This window comes from Falco rusticolus, chromosome 7 (genome assembly GCF_015220075.1).
Source record: "Falco rusticolus isolate bFalRus1 chromosome 7, bFalRus1.pri, whole genome shotgun sequence".
NCBI lineage: Eukaryota > Metazoa > Chordata > Aves > Falconiformes > Falconidae > Falco > Falco rusticolus.
The window spans coordinates 33,047,005-33,068,992 of NC_051193.1; the positions used below are offsets into that span (position 1 = coordinate 33,047,005).

A 21,988-nucleotide genomic window follows, 5' to 3' on the forward strand; every position below is an offset into this window, starting at 1 on the left:
TATAGTTGTTGAACAGCCTGTCCCCTTTCAGGAGGTGCAGGAAGCAAGCAATGAACAGTGTCATGGAGGATGCCTGAAATTCAAGTGGCAGTGGTGGAAAGGGTGAAACTTTCCCTTGGGGAGAGAGCAGCAGTGATATTGCTGTTGCAGTAGAGTCTGGCTGTGCACCTGTAACTGCTGGGGTGTGTGTATCCACTGCAGAGCCCCTGTACCAGGTGACATTCATGAGAACATGTTCAGATCGCTGGAGAGCCCTTGCCACCCTACTACTAAAATTGTCACCACATGCAATGCAGGGGGATGTTCAGCATGAGATGGTGGTCTCAGCGTCCGGCTGGCTGAAACCCTGCCAGGACAAGTGATGCCCTATTTGTGCTCCCTGTGTGACACTGCTGGGAGAGATGAAGGATGCATACCCTTTGACGTGATCTTCCAATTCAAAGCTACCTGCTAAGCTGCTGTCCCATTACTGGCTTCTCTGGCCTTGCTTCACCCCCTGAACTTCCTTCTCCTGAGCTGCTTTTGCCCACTGCCAGTCTTGGAGTCTGCTCCCTCGCTGTCTTTGGACAGCTGAAACCTAGCGATGCAAATTCCACCTGGGAAAACACCCATCAAGAGAGGTTTAGGTGAAGTAGATCCTACTCTGGAGTTGGTCTGCAGCTCAGATCGGTTCTCTCTTCAGCTCAGCTGTGATTTTCCTGCAGAGAATTGTTTCACTTCTGCTTCTTGCGCTCTCCTACTTAAACCTCAGCTTGCTCATCCATCCAGTTTTGTACTCCAGTGTCTGGACTGACACCACCTGACAGGGATTAATCTTTCTTCCTGTTTTGCTCACCTTTCTTTATCTTGACCTTCTCTTGCTTTCGTATTTTACTGCAAAGGTTGGCAGCCCTCCAGGGGTGGCATGCCAGATGGTATTTTTCTTCTGTTTAGAGGTGGGGTGCCGTAGACAACAGCTAATCAGCATCTTTTCTCTGCATGAAGCAATAATTCTCACTCCTGTTAAGTTTAGAGGGCAGCAAAAGCTGGGAGCCCTCCCCACTGCATGTGAGAGGTGCTGCAGCTCCTGCTCTCTGTCAGGCTTGCTGCTTGCTTTGAAGCCTGCCATGAGCTCTCCCGGGCCTCCAGCTACAGCCCTCACCCCTTGCCAGGATTAATCTTGCATGTATCTGGCAATGCAAGGATGTGTTGGTGATGATGGGAGAGCGGCAGCAGGGGAAAAAGGCATGTGTAAGGGAAAACCTGATCTTTCAGACTGGGAAATAGGGTCTCTGCTTAGGAAAAGCAGTATGATTCAGGAGGCTAAACTGTTTCTGAGCCCTCTGGGATCTCCTTTAGCAGTCTGGTTTTCTGCACAGAAAGATAAGAGGGATTTCTCTTTCAACTGTGGATTGATCTCTCCTTATTTAATTAGACTTTCTGCATAGGCATTTAAAAAATGTCTTTCTGCTCTGACACAGGACTGCTGCAACTTTCTTGGGTTCTTACTCTGAGCTCTTATGTAACCATAGGCCTGTTTTCTCTGCTCCCAAGTATGGTCTGAGATCTTCAAAGGGCAAAGATGAGCTGTAGCTAGCACCAGCTTTCCCAAATTATGATGGCTCAACTAGAAGGCTGTGAGTTTCTTGGCTCTGTGGTATGGCTCTGCAGGTGCCTGTCATCCAAGTGACATAGTGCTCTCTGGTGTGCTGTGTGATTTTGATGACTGGCACAGCTTTTGTGGTCCAAATCTGTTCTGATCAACCTAGATGTTAGTGCAGTGAGCCAGAACTTTCCACGGTGGTAGGTATCACCAATCCGTATTTTGTAAAATGGGACAAATTCCATTTGAGGATAGGCTTTCTGCCTGGGGATGCTGCTGCCCCACTTAAGTACGAAGGAAACTTTTGAGCTGTGGCTCTGCTTTCTAGTATCTTTTTCTCTGTGTAATGGCAATTAGGGGATACCACATCCTCATGGTGAATGGGCATTTGGAAGCTTGGTTTCTGTTCCCCCAAAACTACAGTTCCTGGTGCTTACTCAGAATGTCTAGATGCTGCCAGATATGAGGCGTTTGGGAGTGCTTTCCTACAAAACTATGTTGAGCTCCAGCACAGGGTGCTCAAGCTCTTGGGGGGTGCAAGGTCAAACATCACTGCTGTTGCAGGCATATGCTTGGATCCTTAATAAGGATCCTGGCCCTTGCTCACCAGTGGAAGAAGTGAAAGGAGCTGAGTGAGCTCAGCTGGTCTCCACTGCCTTCAGTGGGGTCTTGCTGACTTGCCTCACTGAGGGCCTGGCTCATTAAATATAACCCCCTGCTGTTCAGTTAGCTCTGTTTCTTGGGGACCTTCTGTGCCAAGCTGCCTGTGGTTACTTGCATCAGTATATTCACCTATCTGGCTTGGATGCAAAACTGCTTTAAAAATCAAATTGCACAGACAAACATGAGGTGCTTTGAATGTGTCTCTAGATGAGCTTATACTCTTCTCTAGCAGACTCTGGAGAGATTAGCTGGGTAAAGAATATCCTCCTACTTTGATTCTGTGGTGAGACTGGTTGTACTTGCCCTTCCCAGCCAGAGAAATCCTGTAAAGGGATTATAGGTTATGAGGACAGGACACAGCAGAGGATGAGGCTTACTTGCCTGGGAGACTTAATTGTATTTTTTTTTTCCTATGTCCAGAATTTTTGTGTCTCTAGCAAGCTAAACACTTTCTCTGCAGGGCTTCTAGGGTCCAAAGAGACACAATCTGATTCAACTTCCCTGTTCAAGACCATTGTGTAAGCCTCCCAACACACTTTGAAAAGTGGCTCTTCTGAAAAAACAAACCAAACCAAACCACATTCCTTTTTGACTAGATTCCTTTGCTGTAATGTCTGCTATGGTAGCTATTGGCAGAAATGGCTGCCCACCTTTAAGCATGGCAGCATTTGGCAGGTGTAACTTGCCAAAGTGGCAGGTAGCTTGCCATGTTTCCTCTTCTGCAAGATCCTTGCAGTCTTTAGTTAAAACATGGTGGACAAAGCACAACAGCAGCTGGTTCCCCTCAGCTGGTCCTAAAGTAGCTCCTGTCACTGTTCCGTTTGGAGTGTGATCTGGGAACGCACTGAGGCCAGTCAGGTCAGTTAGTGTACCTTCTGTGAGGACCCTGAAGGTCATGTTATCCTTGTGTGCTAATACTAAACCAGCAGTTAGTACAGAGCTAACCTGCTGCCGACAGTGATGTCTCACCCATCACAGCCTGGGTCACCAGCCAGTTCAGAGGGAACAGCTTACAGCACTATTGTCTGTGGCTGTTGGTGAGGGTGGGTCCATATTGACAGTATCTATCAATACCGACTCAAAGTTTGGTTTTCTTGTGTGCCACCACCCTGCCTGGACAGCAAAAATTCAGCTGAAATGGCTGGAGAAGGTGATTGTGGAGTGAGACGCATAGGATAGAGAATGGGAAGATGACGTGGTATTCATCAAACTATGCTGATTAACCTTCTCTGGCACGTAGAGCAGGTATTGCTGTGTTGCCTTCTTAGGTTGTCCAAATGCAGCAGTAACAGATGCTTCTTGATGTGCCTGTGTTTCAACCCTCAAGTCCATAGAAGCCCTTCAGCTGTTAGACCCCCACATGCTGCCCTTGCTGCATCCAAGATCATCAGGAAAACAGTTTGAGCTAAGTGCTGCCCACTCCCTGCAGCTCATCTCCAGCTTGGCCCACTTCAGCAACTTCAGCATTAACTTAGGATAAATCTGTTTACTTGTGGTGCTTCTGAGACGGAGAGAGAAACAAATAATCTGACTCTTGCTGCTCTCCCATAGGTGTTTTAAAGAGAGCTAAACAAGTATTATGCACTGGGGTTTATGGATACGCCTATCCTATTTTTTTTTTGTGTACCCCTTACCCCACAAAGTCCAAACCCACTCTGCAACAGTGTGTAAGGCCAAAGGCTGGTTCCTGTTTAGTCATCTAGGCTTATTTCAAGCTGTTGATGCTGGGGGTAAGCTGCTTGCACAGTTCAGCTGTCATGTAGGCTGCTGGATGTGGAGGGTGCTTGGAGCTTCTATAAAAGTAGGAGATGCTGTGGCTGCTGTATGGTGTCAGGAACAGTCAATAGCTCTGAAAATGGGCAACTTAAACTCAGCTGCTCTAGAGAGAGAGGTTCTTAACCATGTAGCTCTCATGTGAAGTGTTCCTGATCAATCAGGCTGGCTTTCAACAAGCAGCTGGTAGCATCCTGGTCTTTAGGGTGAAGGGATCGGAAACATTGTGTCTGAGTGTCTGCTCCCCAGGCCAGCATAGGGTCACTTCCAGTACTCTGCCTGATTAGCTGTTGTGTTCCCACCTAATGCAGTATTTGGCTGTGGAGAAGCCTTTCAACGATGCTGAAATACAGCTGGCACTGTCCTGGGGATCAGCAAATCCAGTGTCCTGCAGTCATGGGGCACCTCCACTCTGAACCTTGGCTGTGGGCTTCGCTGTGTTTGCTTCATCTGCTGTGTTAAAGGCTGTCCCAGAGCAGTGCTGGTATGAAACTTCAGGCTTTCTGACCTCAACATATTCATAGCATCTTACCAATGTGCACTTCTCTTCAGGTTTAAATAGTTCCTGTTGCTCTCTGCTGACCTGTGTACTCAAGTTTACCCTTCTAAGAAAGCTGTAGCTTAACTAATTTCGTAAGAAGAGCTCTCCTAGTCCTCTTCTCCGTTCTCTGCCAGCTTCGCCCGTATGTTGTTCTTTTTGTACACAGTCATCGAAGTTGTGTGTCATACTTCAGAAGTGAAGGTGATGGTTGCCTTTTTTTCAGAAGATACTTCAGAACCTGTAGCCAATTACATAGCTTCATAAAAGACCCTTCAAATTCTTACATTTTTCTTCTGAGCTGTGTCATAGTACAAGGAGCCTTGTTTTTTTTCTTTGGATGTGAAGAGTTTTTTTGCTGGAAATTAAGGCCCTGACTGAGATTGCTACTTGGACCCTGACTGTATGGATTAAGACCTGCCTAATTAAATCTCTGCAACCCCATTAAGAATGAGGTTGCAGGGGTGTAAATAAGACAGGCACTTAACCCGGCTTGGTTAACTAGCCTGATGCTATAATTCCTCACCAGCTCTTTAGATACCAGCTAAGTTGTCAAGGAAGAGAAGATCTAAAACAAAGCACATGCAAAATGAGTTAATCATTAAATGTTCTTGGTACATGCTTTTGTCTTGCTTCTAGTTTATTGCTGCCATTAAAATGGGACCTGCTGTCTCTAGTGTAGGTCAACGTCCATGTTCTTCACAGTAGGTGGTAGTTCATCCCTGATTCTCTTCTGTAGCAGAAAACCACAGGAAAAAAAGTGACAATTTTGTATCAAAACCAAGCTTTTTTTTTTTTTCCCTTTCTTTTCCTGAAAGTGTTTGACCCGACAACATATCTAGTCGTTACCTGTTTTGTTTCATGAAATCCATCTGAGAGTTGAGGAGGGAGGGGTATGGAGAGTGTTCAAGCCTTTAATGAGCTGGGAGCCTGTGGGTGGACAGCCAAGAGGGTGTTAGGCTAATTAAAGGCTCGCTAAGAAGAGGAGAAGGAACCTCTTGCTGCGTGCACTCGGTATGCTGCGCTCGGGCTTGTCTGTGCTTCCCTGTGCAGGGAGGCAGAACATGGGCTGGCCACCCTGCTCTGCTGTGGGTGCACTGGCAGCTCTGACCAAACTCAAACCGCACGATCTCTCAAGTGGCTGACTGTGCCAAATGGTGCACTCCAGGGCTTTATCTCTCAGATACCCTATCTGTTGTGCTTTACGGTCTCCAAGAGCAACTCCTGCAAGAATTTCTAGGAATGGTTTAAAACATCATTGCATTGTCTTTCTGGACGTCTGGGAAGTAGCATGTGCCTGCACAGCTGCTCTCTGGGCAGAGGTGAGCTGCACGGCTCTTTTGTTCCCCTCCCAAAACCCAAGAACAAAACTTCTCAAAGTAGTTGTTCTTTGTGATATTCTGGCACTGTTCTGCCTCCAGCAGGTTAGATGATATTTCTTAGTCTGACCCACCTTGGTTCCTGTTCTGGCCAGGCTATGCTTGAATGTTTAACTATCAGGCTACTCATTTGTCAAAAAAATGAGTTCATTTAAACATCATTGTAGCTCTCCTATGCTTATCTTCAAGCTTAAACACAAAACAACGGAAAACACCTACAGTTGCTTTTGAAAGGTAATTGAACTGTGCAGGTGAAAGTTTTTAATGAGGTTTTGTTTGTTTTAATCTGGGGATTAAACAGTTCATCTTTGCAGCTCTAGGGAGGTGGATTCAGATAAGCAGGTATGTGGCAGGTTCTTCTGAAGGCTCTGCAAGGAGTGTTTTCCTCCAAAGCTGCTGATGGTTGGGGTCCCTCAGCATGTGGAGGATAGTGTTGCTCCTGGGGCTTCTCTGGGGAGCTTTGGGCATTGGGACCAGGACAAGCCACACTACAAGTTGGTTTAGCTCTTTCATTTCTGCTTCCTGCCCTGTGCAGGTGGAACACTGTCTCTCTTGTTGATCTGACACAGGATGCAATGACCAAGAGTACTGGCTTCTTAGCGTGACTTCTGGGAAGTGTCATAGGCTGCTTTTTTAAAAAAAACTGCCTTTAAACAGGAGGTGGAGATCTGATGGCGTGTGTCCTCGTGGCCATGTGGGTGCACAGACAGGCCAGCAGTGTCATTCTGAACCTCTTCATGAAAATACCCAGAGAGGAAGCACTGCCCTTGATAAAGGACAGTGAAGGCTGCAGGAGGGTAATCAAGGACTCAGAAGCATAATCTCTGACTGGAAGTGAGCTGAGTGGGCTTGCAGTCATCTTCCCTTTTGGCACCTGATAGGACTTGAGCTAAAATCTCGGTACCTTGGAGACTGTTGCCCATAATAACAGATTCACCCCCTAATCTACATCATCTGTGATGGATCCATGCTAGGTTTGTCTAGAAAATGAAGCTTAAATCAAATGTTTTCCTAACTCTTGGGCTGTTGGTTGTTACTTTCCCAGGCAGTTTGGTTAAACTGGATACTTATGAAGAAATACCACCAAACAGCTTTTTGCAAGAGAAAATGGAAAAAACATCTCTGCTGGGGCTTATTTTTTGTGATTGGAAAAAAGTACCATTCCCACAGACTTTTTCTGTTCCTTTGGGTGGCGGGGGGAGTGAGTGAGTGGCTGTGTGGTACTTAATTACCAGCTGGGGTTAAAGCACGACGCATGTGAAAGCATTTTGTTGAGAGGAGTAAAATCTTTATCTGCCTTTGTCTGTCTTGTTCTGCCCTGTCCCCCTACAGGTCAAATGGACTGATTTGAATGGCCTCACTTGATAAATCACCTCATTCTTGTCTTGATTTTTATACTGGTTAGTTCAACAACTGCATACCTCAGGTTAGAAGAGCTGTTCTGCAGGAAACTAGGGAGAAAACTTGTTATAGTCCATACTGTGTATTCTGCAGCATTTGGGTTTTTTTCCCTTTAAAAAAGCCTTGTGTAGCTAAACTGACTTTCTAGCCTCGCTCAGTGTGAAAGCAATTTTGTGGTGAATGCTGCTGAAAGTGCAGCTCTTGCGAATGATTGTTTCTGATCTTAATACACAAGCAGACCATGGTTCCTGCTGGAATATCTTTTGCATTTTTCTCCATTCCACCCCCCCCACCCCCCGAAAAAAAAAAAGCAAAGCTGTTTAGTGCCTGGGATCCCCTGTGATGAGCAATGAGCCAGGACTGTGAAAAAGCAAGTGTGAACCCCCTCAGGTCTCATTGGGGGGGGGGAAGTAGGTTGGGATCAGAACCCGAATCTCTCCTTGTGCTGTCTTTGCAATGTTGAAAAGCTGTCTGCTGGGGAGTGGCTTCTGCAGCACTTGGGCTTTGGCGAGCAGAGGCTCCTAAAGAAGCATCAGCTCAGCTGCTGGCGATATGTTCCCTCTCCTAGATGCAGCAAGGATTTTCTTCTGTTACAGAAGAGCTTTGCATATGTAATTTCCTCCTCTCTGGGAACTTATATGGGTAGGGTTAGGTTATCTTGTTTTGTGTTGTGGGATCCCAACGAGTTCTTCCCAATAGTCTGTTTCCTTGGCTCTGTGCAATAAGCCAGATGCTGATATTTCCCAAGACAGACCATGCTTGATTTGGCTCCCGTTCCAGAGTAAAGTGTTTAAGACCATGTTTAAGTTACGTGGTCTGCAAATACCCCGAACAGCTTTGTAGTGAACATGGCTGGGCTTAGCTGAACTCATCAGTATAGGGGTTTTACTTTGATGATTTTGCATAGCTTCTGCGTCCACTGCTTGCGTGGGTATCTTGACCCACCATGAGTGGGTCTCTGTACTCTGCCCAGAAAGCTGTCTGTGCATGATGGGAGCCCATCTACATTCCTACCAGCTGTCTCCTTCCAAGCTGTCACAAATGATTGTTGTTGGCAGCATTTTGGAGATGTCGGATGGTGACATTATTACTGATCATGTGAAAGCAACAGATTAATAGGAGTTGTCCTAGAAAAGCCTTCCTGCCTTCACAGTCATCTGTGATCGTAAAAGCAATGTGGAAAATGAACCTCACTGGAAGAAAGCATTTGGCAGACTTCTTAATGCCTGTTCCTCGTGTTCTGGCAAGAGAAGGTAGTCATAGACTCCCATCCCTAATCCTGTTATTTACTCTTCTCTGCTTCCTATACTGTATGTGCATGTGGGTGACTGAGGCCCAGTGCTGCCATGTGGGTGTGAAGTGAATGGGAGTAGAAGATAAGCTCTGGGGTGCGTGGTGGACAAGACACTTGTCTGCCCCCACTGCCCTGTTCCCCTGTGAGTGGCTCCAGTACACACAGGAAGAAAAGAAACTTCTCAACAAGTAGAATTTTGCTCAGTGGTGTGTGTCCGCAGTGTGTGTCACAGCACAGGTGGGAGTTACTGTGCTCCATAGCTCTCTTTCCTTCAGGAGCATGTTATGCAGGTAGGTGCTAGATCTGTGCTTTCTGCAGCTGTCACTCAGGTCGCAGGAGCCTTTGCTCATTGATTGTATGGGAGAGGTCTTGGCATACTGCATCTCCCTGGAGTCATGCAAAGAGTGGGCTTGCCAGTGGAAACATATTAGTGCTGGCTGCTGATTAATCACAACTTACTTGGCACTCATCAGGTGCTCCTAGACAGGCAGGCCCTACAGTGCTGGGCACTGTGTAAAATTATAGCTTAGACTGTTATGAAGCATAAGGATCCTCTGTGGTACTGTCTAGACATCGTTGTTCTCTGAGTTTGGTGTGAGGGAGACTGGGAAGGGAAAGGGCAGAGAAAATGAGAACTCTGCGTTTCCTGGTTTTGTCCTGCAAGTTCCTTTTTAGTTTGCTTTTTTGGTTGGGTTTTTTTCCCCCAGTTTGAATTCGGTTTCTGACTGTAAGTGAATCTATCATCTTCTGATGACTCTGGGCACAAGAAGATATTTCTCTTGTGTGTTAAACCTGACAAATGATGTTTTCTGAGGAGTAAAATATTTGCAAACTTTAATGGAAAATATCTTAAGTTAGAAGCATCCCTCTTCAGTGAAGGTTTCCTCAACTGAAAATAGAGGCCTCAATGTAACTCCATTGCCTTCAAGGTTGTGACAACAGTGGCTTCAGCCCCAGTTCATGACAAGATGATATACCAAAAAGTCCTGTCCTCACTGCTGTTGCAGTCTATCTGTGGCATGTTCCTAATGGTGGTGTTTGCACCAAGCACTGTTCTGAGTGCCTTGCTGATGCTGCTTGCCCGTGGTGTGGACTTAGAGCTGCTGCCCTGTGCTAATAGCAGTGCTGCAAGTAATTCGGATTTCCTCCTGCTGGGGAGGAGTGTGGGTTTCTGCAGCTGTATGAAGCCTGTAGAAAAGCGCGAAGCCCAGCTGAAGTCATCTATGAGGAATGGGCTATCGGCGCTTGAGCTGCCAGCAGGAAGAGCTGTCCCTGTGATCCCCTTCCCTGCAGCACAGGATCATCTTGAGGGACCAAGCTGATTTGTGAGGGCTCTGCTGCCATTGTGAGCTGGGGCTTTTACTTGTGGGATGCTGGCTCTTGTCCAGCTGCTTCAGACACTGCTGGCTGTGGATGCCTGGTGGGCCAGGGAAATGCCTCACAAAGGAGGTGTGAGGTGGCCTTATTTCTCTCTGCTGAGCCACAGAAGTCATTGTGGCTATGTATAGTTATGTACTGTTTTGTGAAGCAAGCATAGGGAGCCTTTGCCACCCTGAAATGGCAAATCCTGTGGGTATCACCAAAGTTGCTAATGGATCAGTACGGAGTCCTGTGATAAAGTCCAACTGTGGCTGTTTCTGGTGACTATTAATAAAGGTGGGAACCCCCCAAAACTCTGCTAAAAATCTGTTATTTTGCACCAGGCATGTTTTCTTGGTGCTGTCCTATAGCTTGTCCAAACCTGAAGATTTGAATGCATGTTACAAAGGTTGTCAGGTCCCTCAGAACTAAAACCTTTGACAGGTGAACTGGGAATCTCATTTTCCTGGGGGTTCCTGCTGCTTGCATCTTTCTTGGATTGTACCATTGTCACAACAGGGAGGTGTTACGTTTCTTGGGTTTTTTTGCTTACCTGTTTCAACGAAGGCAAAGCAGAGCCTACGTTACAGAATATAGTGCTATTTAGTGTGTCAGAGTGGCAGATTGTGGATTTCTTAGCTCTTGGAATTGAGACTTAAAGTGTCCTAGACTACTCTTGCATTACCATAACTGCAGTAGAAAATATGAATGTCTGCACGGACTAGAGTGTTTCAGTGCTGAGATCTACTGGTGTCACCAGGAGGGCATGTCACAAGCAAGAATTAGGATTTGGTGCATGCAAACAGGATAACAGAATCTGCTTATATGTAACATATGAAGATCTATAGAGCAGGGATGGCTCACAGCAGAAACCGCTATATGTGCTGTGTACCTGTCTGCTTTGGTGAGCAAGGGGCACTTTTGAATACTGTCAGGTTTCCAGAAGTGTTCCTACAGCTGGGTTCTACATGAATGTCTGATTTAGATAAGTTTGTGTCTGTGGCCAAGAAAGCTTTATACTTGCATTTTACTTGGTTAGAGACTAATGTCCTGACTGCAAGGCACTAGTATAGCATCATCATCTCTCTCTCTCTTTCTCTGAACTTTAGCCAAAACTGAAGAGCATATACAGTTTAAGGGAACTGGGGTGTTGAGCCTGGAGAAAAGGAGACCTTAGCGCTCTCTGCAGCTGCCTGAAAGGAGGTTGTGGTGAGGTGCGTGTCGGTCTCTTGTCCCACGTAACAGGCAATAGGACAAGAGGAAGAGGCCCCAGGTTGCACCAGGGGACGTTTAGATTGATACTGGGAAAGATTTCTTCACCAAAACGGTTGTCAAGCACTGGAGGAGGCTGCCCAGGGAAGTGGTGGAGGCACCATCCCTGGAGGTAGTTAAAAGACGCACAGATGTGGCACTTAGGGACATGGTTTAGCGGTGGGCTCAATGATCTTAAAGATCCTTACCAACCCAAATGAATTCTGATACACAGAATAGTTCACAGTGGGCTGCAAATGCACATGAACATCTGAATGCCGTCTGAATCTGCTGGGCTGTGCACTTTCTGTCCTTGCTACTTTCAGTCTTTTCTGTTTCTTCTCTTTCAAGCTGCTGCTGAGACCTCTGAAGGGCCAAAAAGTGCCAGTTTAGGAGAGAAAACATGATTTTTGTAAAAGCCTCTTGTCTGAGACAAACCTCCAGCTGGAGGTTCAGCTGTGTGATGCTCACTTCCATTTTCCATCTTCTGAGACTACCAAGCTGTACGCGCGGCCTGCCGACAGTTGCCAGGTTTCTGTTGTGCCTATGCTTCTGAAATCCAACGTTTGTGAAGTCTGTGATTTATTTTTTTTTTTTAGTAGTGTAGCTTTCTCCTTGTGACCACCAAGTGGTGCTCTGCACTGCACCTTGCAGCAAGGCGTGCTGTTGGCATTTTTGGGATGGGGGGTTAAAAAGCTGTTTTCAGAAGTAGGAACGAGCTAGAGAGAAGGAGGAAACAAGAGCCTTTTCCTCTCACAGTGGTTGTGCTACAAGGACTACATTATTCACATCTTTGTGCTGTGGCTGTGTGATGATTGATGTAGCCTGGTGATGGTCAGATATAATAAGTAGTCTTGGCACTTTCAATTTGGGTGTTCAGCTTGGCTGCCTGCTAGACTTCAGAGGTACAGAGATGGCTATCTGCTGCGTCAAAAATAGATCCTGGCAGGTGTCTCTGATTTGGCTTGCTAAAATCGCAAGGAGCTTCTAAAAACCTCGTCCCAAACTAGTTTTTCAGAGATAAAAATCTGATGCTTGTTTCTCTTGGCTGCTTTTTTCACCCCATCCATCTAGGGAAAACCTCTATTCATGTTCCTCTTCTCTGGTGTGCTAGCTGTTTAGTGTCTTTGCTATTAAACTTTGGAAATGTTTATAGCTGTGTTGCTCCCAGCAGAGGCAAAATACCTACTTTAACTTGTCTTTGCAGGTTTCCTGCAAGTACTCTCCAGGTACCGCTCTCAGGTTTACAGAAGCTGTGCATTTTGTATGAAAACATGCAGTTTGATAGAGAAAATTTTTATGTTGATTTGAAATGACGGGTACATTGTAAGACAGAAACTACCTATAAAATGTAATGGGAATTTGAGTGGCTAACTACATCCCTGTAAGCTCCATTACATGCTCTGCATGGTATAACTGTTTGCAGGAGTGATCATTCCTTTCCAGGTACTGAAAGCCATGCTATAGCAGGATGATGCAGCTAAATTCAAATGGCAGCTCATTTGTATGAAGTGCAGGGCTAGAATTGAAAGGTGGCAAGGGGGATTGTCTTATCTGGTGAGCTGGAAAAACATGCAGTGTTTTAAAGCAAATCCTTGAATCGGAAGGAAAGGAGATGCCATGGAGCAGCACAGTGAACGCTGTGGTTTTATAATGAACACTGATTTTTCTAGGTATTCCAGTCTATGAAGTAGAGGCCAAAGGAAGGATGCCAGCTTCCCCCATTCAATTCAGGTTGGATAGCCACCAACTAAATAGCTTCCTTAAAGCTCCCCAGTTTTTCTCCGGTGTTTTGTGGAGCAGCTGTGCTGGAGTGCCATTGCGTCCTGCAGCAGAAAGGAGAAGAGTGAAGCCTCACCTTCTTTACTTATAGCAGGTACAATATGTGCAACCCAACAGGTGTTCTATCGCAGCGTCTGTAACCTATACAAGGTACAACTCCAACAGAAATAAAGGGATATTTAGATAACAAGTGTTCATCTGGCTGGATTGTTAGTTTTTAACATGGTCTCAGGCTCCTGGCTAAACCAGCTGCTCAGATGCAGGGTGATAGGCTCTTCCAGTCTGACTACATCAGGAGGGAGTTTTTCTGCAGGGCTGAGCAGTGGGTCATGGAAATTAGATGAAGTCCATAAATATTATGTTTTAGTTCTCAGTGTTGAAAAAACTAATCATGAGAAATTCAAAGCATGTCATTATTCCAGATACTATCTTTTCATGGTGGGTGGCTCCGTTAGTAGCTATTAAATAGCTTGGATGCAAATTCTGGCTAGGGAAGTCCTTGAGTCTTTGATAACTAAAAGCTGGGAAGAGAGGCGGTGAGACGATGGGCTCTGTGTGGCCCTGCTCTGGTCTTTCTTCAGTATCTGCAGGTAGTTGTGGTCAGAAGTCGAGTGTGGGCAGAAAGGGCCTTTGGTTTGACCCAGTATGGTCATTCTTGTGTTGCCTTTACCCACTGTGGCTTCAGTATTTTTCTCTCTGTATGTTAACAGTGCAGTCAGCTTTGGAATAAGATAGGTGGGTATTTGCTTTAGTGGGAAATCCCCGGGGTTTTTCTCGGCATCGCATTTATCTGCTCCCACGTGAAGTGTTGGCTGTGCTGCCGCCTTTCCAATACTGAATTAAGTCTTCCTTGGTCATCCCTTTGTCTAGTGTAAATCCATTGCGACAGGAACGCCATTTTAAACCTACTGAGGATCCTGCTGAGGATCACTACCATCACTGCTGTTCTCCTGTGCCCAAGAGCTGGTCTGCCAGCACACATCAAAGTGAGATGCTTTTTTCTGGGGAAGGGGCCATATCAGTATAACTGGGCTGGAAGGCAGCGTCCTTTCCAGAGCTGTGAAAGGCTTAATAAAAGTTAAAAATAGAAACAACTTATTGCAGCCTCCAAGACTGGAAATCAGGGAAACAGTTCTAACTTGAGCTAAAATTAGTTGAGCAGAGAGCACTATTGGTACATATATTCAAGTATTTGTACACGTGCTTGTTTGTACTATGCTATTAGGAAGCAAAATAGCAGTATTTCCCACTAATGCATTGACAGGCTAAGACAATGTCTTGTTGTTACTTGGCAACTTAAAACAGTGGTGAGCTCTTCCAAATTAACCCCTTTGGGTGTTTTTCCTGCCAGGAAATGCACAAGCTTGTTCAGCTGGTCTGCCTTTGGAGAAATGGTATCAGCTGGCTGTCTTGCTGCTCACCTATAGAGATGTATGAACTTTCTGTCTTGTGGGATCTTTCCTGATGTTGCTTTTGTGTCTCCCTGGCCAGAGGGGGAGGAGGAGGAAGAGGATGAAGAGGAAGAGGAAGAAGAAGAGGAGGAAGAGGAAGATGAGGAGGACAAAGACATAGATTTGATGGATGAAAGCGTGGAGGGTGACACCGAGCTGCCAGGTTTCACACTTCCAGGCGAGACCTCCCAGGAGCCCATAGCTGGCCTGGAAAACCCTGTGGCCCAGCTGGCCGGGTTGTCCTACCAGGTTCCTGACACCATTGAGTGGGAGCAGCAGAACCAGGGTCTGGGTAAGAAAAAAAGCCTCTTCTTCCTTTACCCTTACAGAGGACTTGTTTCCTGCTCTTCACTTTGCATGAGGCAGTCCCCCGTGCTGGGAAGTCTCACAAGTTGGCTCTCAAGCTAAACACAGAGCAGGTTCATTTCTGAGGAAACCCCATCTACCAGTGAACAACTGGTCAAACTGGGATGGGTCCCAGGCAGAGTGACCTGAATTTTCATTTTGGGGAGAGCTGCTCTGAACATTCCAGATATGCTCCTTCATTCTGAGAGCTTAGTGTTGTCTTGCTCCAGTGGTGGGCAAATAAATAACTTATCAGGAGAGATTCCTGGGGAGATTCCAGTTTTGTTTCTCCAAGGTGGGTTGGTGCAGGGATATATGTCCTCTGAGGACAGAGTGGGTAGGGTAGTTGAGTAGTTGCTAGTCAGCTCATTTGCTACTTCAGCAGCATTTTTGTAAGTGCCACTCTTCTGGAAATTTTAAGGGGTATATGGTCCAGCAATGGGACCCTATGCTGGCAGTGTTAAGCAAGACAAACCTGCAAAGCCCCTATAAAGCTTTGTCCATTTTATTCCCACTGTACACACAGGCCCTGTGTTTAATGACTGGGCTAATTTATTCCACCTATGAATAGCTTGTCAGTGTTCACATGTGTGTTGTCCATCTGATGCAAGTCAAAGCTGGTGTGGGACAAGGTAGAGATTAGAATGGAACTCGCCCGGCTTGGCTAAGGGCACTGGGATCGTGTGCCAGCATACTCAATTTCCAAGTAAAGTCCCATCAAAAGCTGTGGGAACCTTTCAGGTGAATTGGTGGGAGCTGAACCACATCTGTACGGAAGGTCTCTGTGTCTGACTATTAGAGAACTAGCTGCTTTGAGAAGCTCATCAAATAAAGAAACCCCAAACCTCTTGTATATGTTGTGTTGTGAGAACTGTCACTTTGCCTGGGTGTTTAATTCTGATTTAACAGTTTTCCCCCTGTAGTGTTGTTTCTAGCCTGCTTTAGTGTTGTTAGCTTCCTTGGAATTGAATCAAAGAGCGTATTTGAAGAACTCCATGGGAGGGTTGCTTTTTGAGGGCAGACTGAGTTTGCATCGAGTCTGGTATCTCCCTGTCCCCAGTAACTTGCTTGAAAAACATTGTATTGGATGGTTACCATATCAGATCTGTTTCACATGTCCTGTTATCCCAGCAGGCTGGACAGGAGCTGTGTGAGAAGGGTAATTCTAAGTCTTTAAGGCTTTCTGGTTGGCTTTGGCAAGCTGGATTAAAGAGGTAGGTGGCAGTGCTCGGAGGAAAAGTGTGTAAGAAACAGGGTTATGGTGGGAGTTGCATCAGCAGCTTTGTCTTATCTTACTCATTTCATTTGTGTGGGATCTTTGTGGTGCCTTGAGAGAAAATGCAAGAGGAGCAGCATATTATCTGCACTCAGGGGTGCAGTGGGCTGGCTTGGTGAGCTCTGTACCACTGCTAGCAATAGTGAGAAGGTAGCACTAAGCTGTTAACCAACTAAAGCTATTTGCCAGGTTCAGGATCATAAGTACTAGGACTGGCAGAGCTTTGCCTCTGATTCAGTCAATCCTGGCTAAGGGTGCTAGTGCTTTGTAATGTGTTTGAGGGGCAGTTTTGCAAACTGAGGTGTGTCCCCACATGCCAGACATCACATTGTGCAGCATGGAGGAATATGGCCCTCATACCTCTTTAGGGACCTCGGTACCTTTAACCACCCCAGCTAAGGTGGCTGGTGCAGTGTCATCTGGCTTGGGTTCCTGGAGGGCTCTAATGGGAGTCCTGTTCACAGAGCAGGGTGCAGGGCAATGGTTAGTTTGTTTGGTGTCTAGAAACTACTGAAGATGATGTTGTATATGGCATAGGCTGTTGCCATGAACTTTGGGGCTGTGGAGGGGGTTGCTCTGCATAAGTCATCAGGCACTCCTCTGTACGTAGCCGATGCAGGTCTCAACTGGAGTCACAGCTATGTTTCCAGCCCTACCACCTTTGATGCTGGAGGAAGAGGATCAGGGTAGGAGGTGCTTGTCAGATACGTTGGTAAACAGGCAGGTGAGAAAACAGTGACCAGAGGCTGAAGCTGTCCCTGGTGTGCAGTAAACCTCTCTGTCTGGAGAGGTTGTAATAATTGTGCACAAAAAATAAGCAGGCTATGAAACAATATGTAGCTTTAACGCTCCTCATGTAATAGCATCTGTTATGAGGAGTCCTTGCCCTAGCACAGAGCCATGCTGGAGGATGCACTTTGCAGTATCTTTTCCGGAGATCTGCTTCTGAACATATGGGTCTGGTTCAGTTTCTGATGTTTAATACAACATTGTGCTGCAGTGTTCATCCTCCACCACCTTCTCTCTTTCTTAGATCTTGAAAAGGCTGTCTTTCCAAAAATTTCAGACATGGAATAAATTGACTGTGTGGCAAAAGGCAGGATTTTTCTCCCTCACTGATGTTTTATTGACCGTCAAACAAATTGGAGGAGCCCCCTGTGAAGTCTGTCAAGTTGGGTCAGCTGCAGAGCGCCAAGTCTGGGCACCTGAAGGACTGGACAGATGTGAATTTCTGTGTTCTCTGGAAGTGCTTGGCTGGGTTGTGTCTCACCAGATCCACATGGTTTGGATTGCCTTTTGTTTTTAAGCTGTTGCAGTCTATGCAAGCAGCTGTGAGGGAGAGAATGAGGCTGGCTGAGCCAAGTTCATCTTTAGGAGTTGGATGGGACTTCTGTGCAATGGTGGTGTAGGCAAGAAAAGAGAGGATGCGGTGGGATCAGTCTCTCTGCTTGTGACTCGCCCCTCTTATTCCACCAGGTAAACACTTATGTAAAGAGCCATTTAATCTTTCTCTGTCTAGATGACCTTAATGGCTCTTTGATATTGCTTCCTTTCCCATCTACAATGTGCCGATGCCCACAGTGCTTCTAAGAGGAAGGGAAATTGTTTATGTTTTAGAGGCACAAAGAAAACCAAGGACTTGCATGAGGTCACACTGAAAATCTGAGGCCAAGCAAGGAGCTGAACCCAGGTATTCCAAGGCCTGGTTTACTGGGAGTGCATGCAGGAGTCAGAGATGCTGTCTCATCTCTGTGGTGGTGCTGGGCTCCTTTTACCTAAGATGCTGCTGCAGTGGTGTAGCACGTCCCTTCTTCCCGGTTTGTGCCAGGTGGGAGTTTCTGGCCTGGTTCCCCAGCCCTGGGTGTACGTCCATGCCTGTTTCCATACCTGGTCCTGGTTATGTGTTTCTTTATGGGGTGTATTAGGGAGAGCAAGTAGGGTGGAAAAAGTGTATAGCTTGTGTCAGCAGGAAGTGGATTCTTAAGAAAAGAAAAAATCTCCCAAACCTGTCAGGAGCCCAGAAGAGCTGCTTGCATTGCTCTGTTGGAGCACCTAGAGAGACCAGACTCACGTGAAGGGCTCATAAAGCTTTAGTTCTGCTAGAGGTGTGCATGGGCTATTTGTCTTTGAAACCCTTTTTCTCTAAGTGAATTTCATCTAAAGCTACTTCATTGAAACCCATTTCCACTTAAGTCCTTTTCTTCTAAAGCTAAAATTAACTTGATTTTAATTTTGAGATGGCTTCATAACGGCTGGACGTCCCCAGGTGCAGCCCCTGGTGGGGGGACCTGCACTTCTGAATGCAGTCATGTCAGGGGCACTGTGCACGCACATGCCTCAGGCCACATCACGCATCTTTGTCATCCTGGAGAAGAACTCTGCACTTCCCTTCCAGTGCCAAGTAATGCTGAGATGTGAGGAATTTCCCATCCTGTGCGAGTGAAATACGGTTTAGAAGGGGAAGTTGTTCTGCTTGACCTGGGATTTCGCGTAGGAAAGGAAGACCTGAAGAAAGAGAATGGTACCCAACAATACAAGATGAGGGTACACCATCTAAGCACCAAAATTTTACAGGCGGCATTTTCAATTTTTAAAATACTTTGCATGTGTCCTTTTCCTGGGGATGCATCTGTCCTCTGGCCTTCAGAATTTTGACATTTAATGCTAAAATCTAGAGTACGGAAGAGCCCAGAAGTATTGTAGTAGCTATTCTCAGGTTAGTTAGTATTGACTTTGCTTGGTCTGATGACTGACACACTGCAAATCCCTAGAGAACCAGTAACTTGATCCACAAACAGCTTGGCAGAGCAAGAGACTGTTCGATTTTTTCGTAGTGGTAAATGAGAAAGTGCTGGAGAAACGGAATCATTAAAAATGTCAGTTCTGGGAAGTCGGATGGTCCTACATTAACTCCAGCTGAGCAAAACCAATTTATGAGTACTGATTATGAGGCTGTCAGTTTTACAGTCCATCAGCTGACACTAAACAGCAATATTTAGACAAAAAGTAAAGCAGAAGATGATGTCATCTGTGCCTTTGTAAAATAGAATTTGATCATCCAAAGGCTGTTCTGATGGCCTGCAGCTCTGGAGAATGAGGGTCTGAGTGTGCTTTGGGATCTCTTGGTGACCTGTTCAAATGGTTTAAGAGATTGCCAGTGAAGGACACAGCAGTACTTTGGGACCTCTCTGCATTGTGTGAGATGACTTTGACCTTTCTCTACTTGTTTCTTGATTTGTATGTAGGTGGTGTGTGGTGGGTGAACACTAACTGTTTGGAGAGCATTAGAGAGGCAGGAAATCCGGGCTTTCTGGGAATGAGTAAAATTACATATTTTTTTCCCTGCTACCTCTTCTGTGATTAAGTGTTTGTGTATTACAGGAAGAACTGCAGTTGGTTTAGATGACTTCACACCTAGTGAACAGTTTTGGGGTCCTTTAGTTATTCCACATGAATGTTAAAGTAGATGGTCTTTGTTGTACACCTCCATGGAGATCAAAGCCCTCTACTTCTGTGTTGCTGGTGGCTACTGTGACTGTGCTCTTCTCTTCTCCCACATCTTAAGATTATTTATTCTCCCAGTGTCAGTGAGAATTCTTAATTTACTGACCATGAGCCAAGACATAGCAACTTAGCTTGAACTGGTGTGGGAACTTTGTGTCGGAGCACAAAAAGGTTCCCAGGCTCCCAAGCTATTTGTTAGTGCCATAGTGCTTGTGTGTTGTCCACATCTCAAGACGAACTCCTGCTATCCATAGTAAGGTAGCAGCAGGAGGTCTAGGGCATTTTTTCTTAGACCTTTAGTGTTGCTGCTTTAGGGCATGCAGTAGTTTGCTTTGTGCATTCAAAATGTTTGGAGTGTCAGTGACATTTTCATCTTGAGGCATATAGGGTTTTGATGTTTTGAATGTATGGCTCGAGTTGTCTAAGCAGAGGTTGTGATGGTGGACTTTGGTTCTGCAAGAGGCTAATTGAAACCACCAATTGCTTATCCTAGGCCACTGCTAATATAACAGCACTAAACAGAGGACAGACTGATTTGAACCACAAACCTTAGCAGAGGCTCAAAATCTTGTTTTATGGGCAAAGAGAAGGCATACCTCATATATATGAGAAATGAGCACCCAAGAATTTATTGCTAATATAATTGAAATACTAAGTCTAATTCTAATCATTATTAGTCCAGATTTAATTATTAAAGGAAAAGAAGTAATAATGCAGTTGGGATTGTTACACACACTTTCCATGGTTTCTGTCTTTTATCCTGGTGTCGTGCTTCTCCTTGCTTCTGGGGGTCCTAAAGGTGGTGGTTTCATTCAGGGGTTTGTGGTGTCATCAACATCTGGAGTCCTTTGCCAGGACTGTGTTCATATTGATGATTTCTTCCTTCTCACTTTAGGGTTCACTTGAAGTAATCTTTGTGTGTTTGCTAGCATGGTTTTGCATCTTTCTTCATTATCTGCAGTTCCATATTACATCTGAATTTACGATGTATCGTAGAATCATTTAGATTCAAAAAGACTTTTGAGATCATCAGGTCTAACCATTAGCCCAGGACTGCCAAGTCCACCACTAAAGCATGTCTCTAAGCTGATACAGTGTCTTTTATGTATGTTAGATACTATTTTTTGTTCTTCAGTTTACCCTAAACCCATATTTGTCCATGTCTATATTTTTTTAACTGACCATTGGTGTGTTGTTTATATCCTCTTGTTTGTAGTAATGGCAATACCATATTACAGGGCTACATGATTATGCTGTAGCTTATAAGAAGTCACCTGGGTTGCCTGGTTCCGTAGCATTCATTATGTATTTCCATCTACCCATGGAGGTATTGTACACAGTGGAGTATGGACCATCCTTGCAGATGGAAATTAAAGATGTAAAAAAATAAAATGACAGTTTAGAAAAGTTATGAAGCATAACAATGTAATTCTGAACATGTGGTTTCCAAGATATATATGTAGTGTCTGCATTTTGGGTAGTTCTGTGTGTAGCATCTCAGTCCTTACAATAATGTAAGGTCATATAACTCAGGTAATGACAAGGCACTTGCATAATAAATGTACATTTGGAATGTGATTTTTTAAATTTTTTTTAATGGTTAAAAAGTATTTACAGCTCTGAGTATTTCTACTTACATTATATTCTACTTACAGAGAAAATAGTTCTAGCTGTATTGCAGATCTGTGGTTGCAAATTATACTGCATAAACTATATAATGGATGCCACTGGTTAATGATGGTAAGGCGGAGTAGTGGAGAATGATGAATATTGGAAATGTTGTTTTTACAGGAAGATAGGATTAATGCTTTCATGGGCAAAAATAACCAGCATTAGGAAGGCAGAAGCTGAGACTTAGAAGTTAGTAGTATGTTCTTTAATTGCTGCCCAAGATGGATGTATTTTAAGTACTCTTAAAGCCTGCGTTACTGGAACATCAGAGTGCTTTTTAATCTTTAATGCATTTTTCTTCCTAATTACCCTGGAAAGGTATCCATGTTTTACAGCTGGTAAGCAAAAACACAGAGAGGCCAAGTGACCCCCACTGGTTTCACGAGGGAGCCGTTAGCAGAGTAGGGATGTGAACAAGGGGAATTAAATTAGCACTTGGGCATTTCCTTGCTCTTGCTGGAGGAGGGAGGTGCATACCTGTATTTCTCCCTGGAAAGTGAGAAAGGATCACACAAAAAGTCACCATCCCAACAGAAGGGACTGAGTTCATAGAAATCCCAGGTGAGAGATGATGGCAGGAGCCAGGATCAGGAGTGGAGCCAGCAAATTTTTCTTCCCAATGTGTTCAAAGTGCAGGTGCCTGCAGCAGTCCTGCTTTCTGTAGCTTTGCCCCTTATGTGTTCATGGGAGTTTTGTTGCATGAAGTGTTGGCCATGCGA

The 21,988-nt window shown here is 45.3% G+C and overlaps 1 protein-coding gene across 3 annotated transcripts in view; it reads left to right on the top strand.

The window, feature by feature from the left end:
- ARMH4 (armadillo like helical domain containing 4) overlaps nucleotides 1-21,988 on the top strand; it is a 73,147-nt gene that overhangs the window by 11,354 nt on the left and 39,805 nt on the right. For all 3 annotated transcript variants that reach the window (XM_037396092.1, XM_037396093.1, XM_037396094.1), the window contains exon 5: nucleotides 14,514-14,765. In XM_037396092.1, coding sequence (XP_037251989.1) covers nucleotides 14,514-14,765 — 252 coding nt within the window. The remainder of the gene's footprint in view (nucleotides 1-14,513; nucleotides 14,766-21,988) is intronic.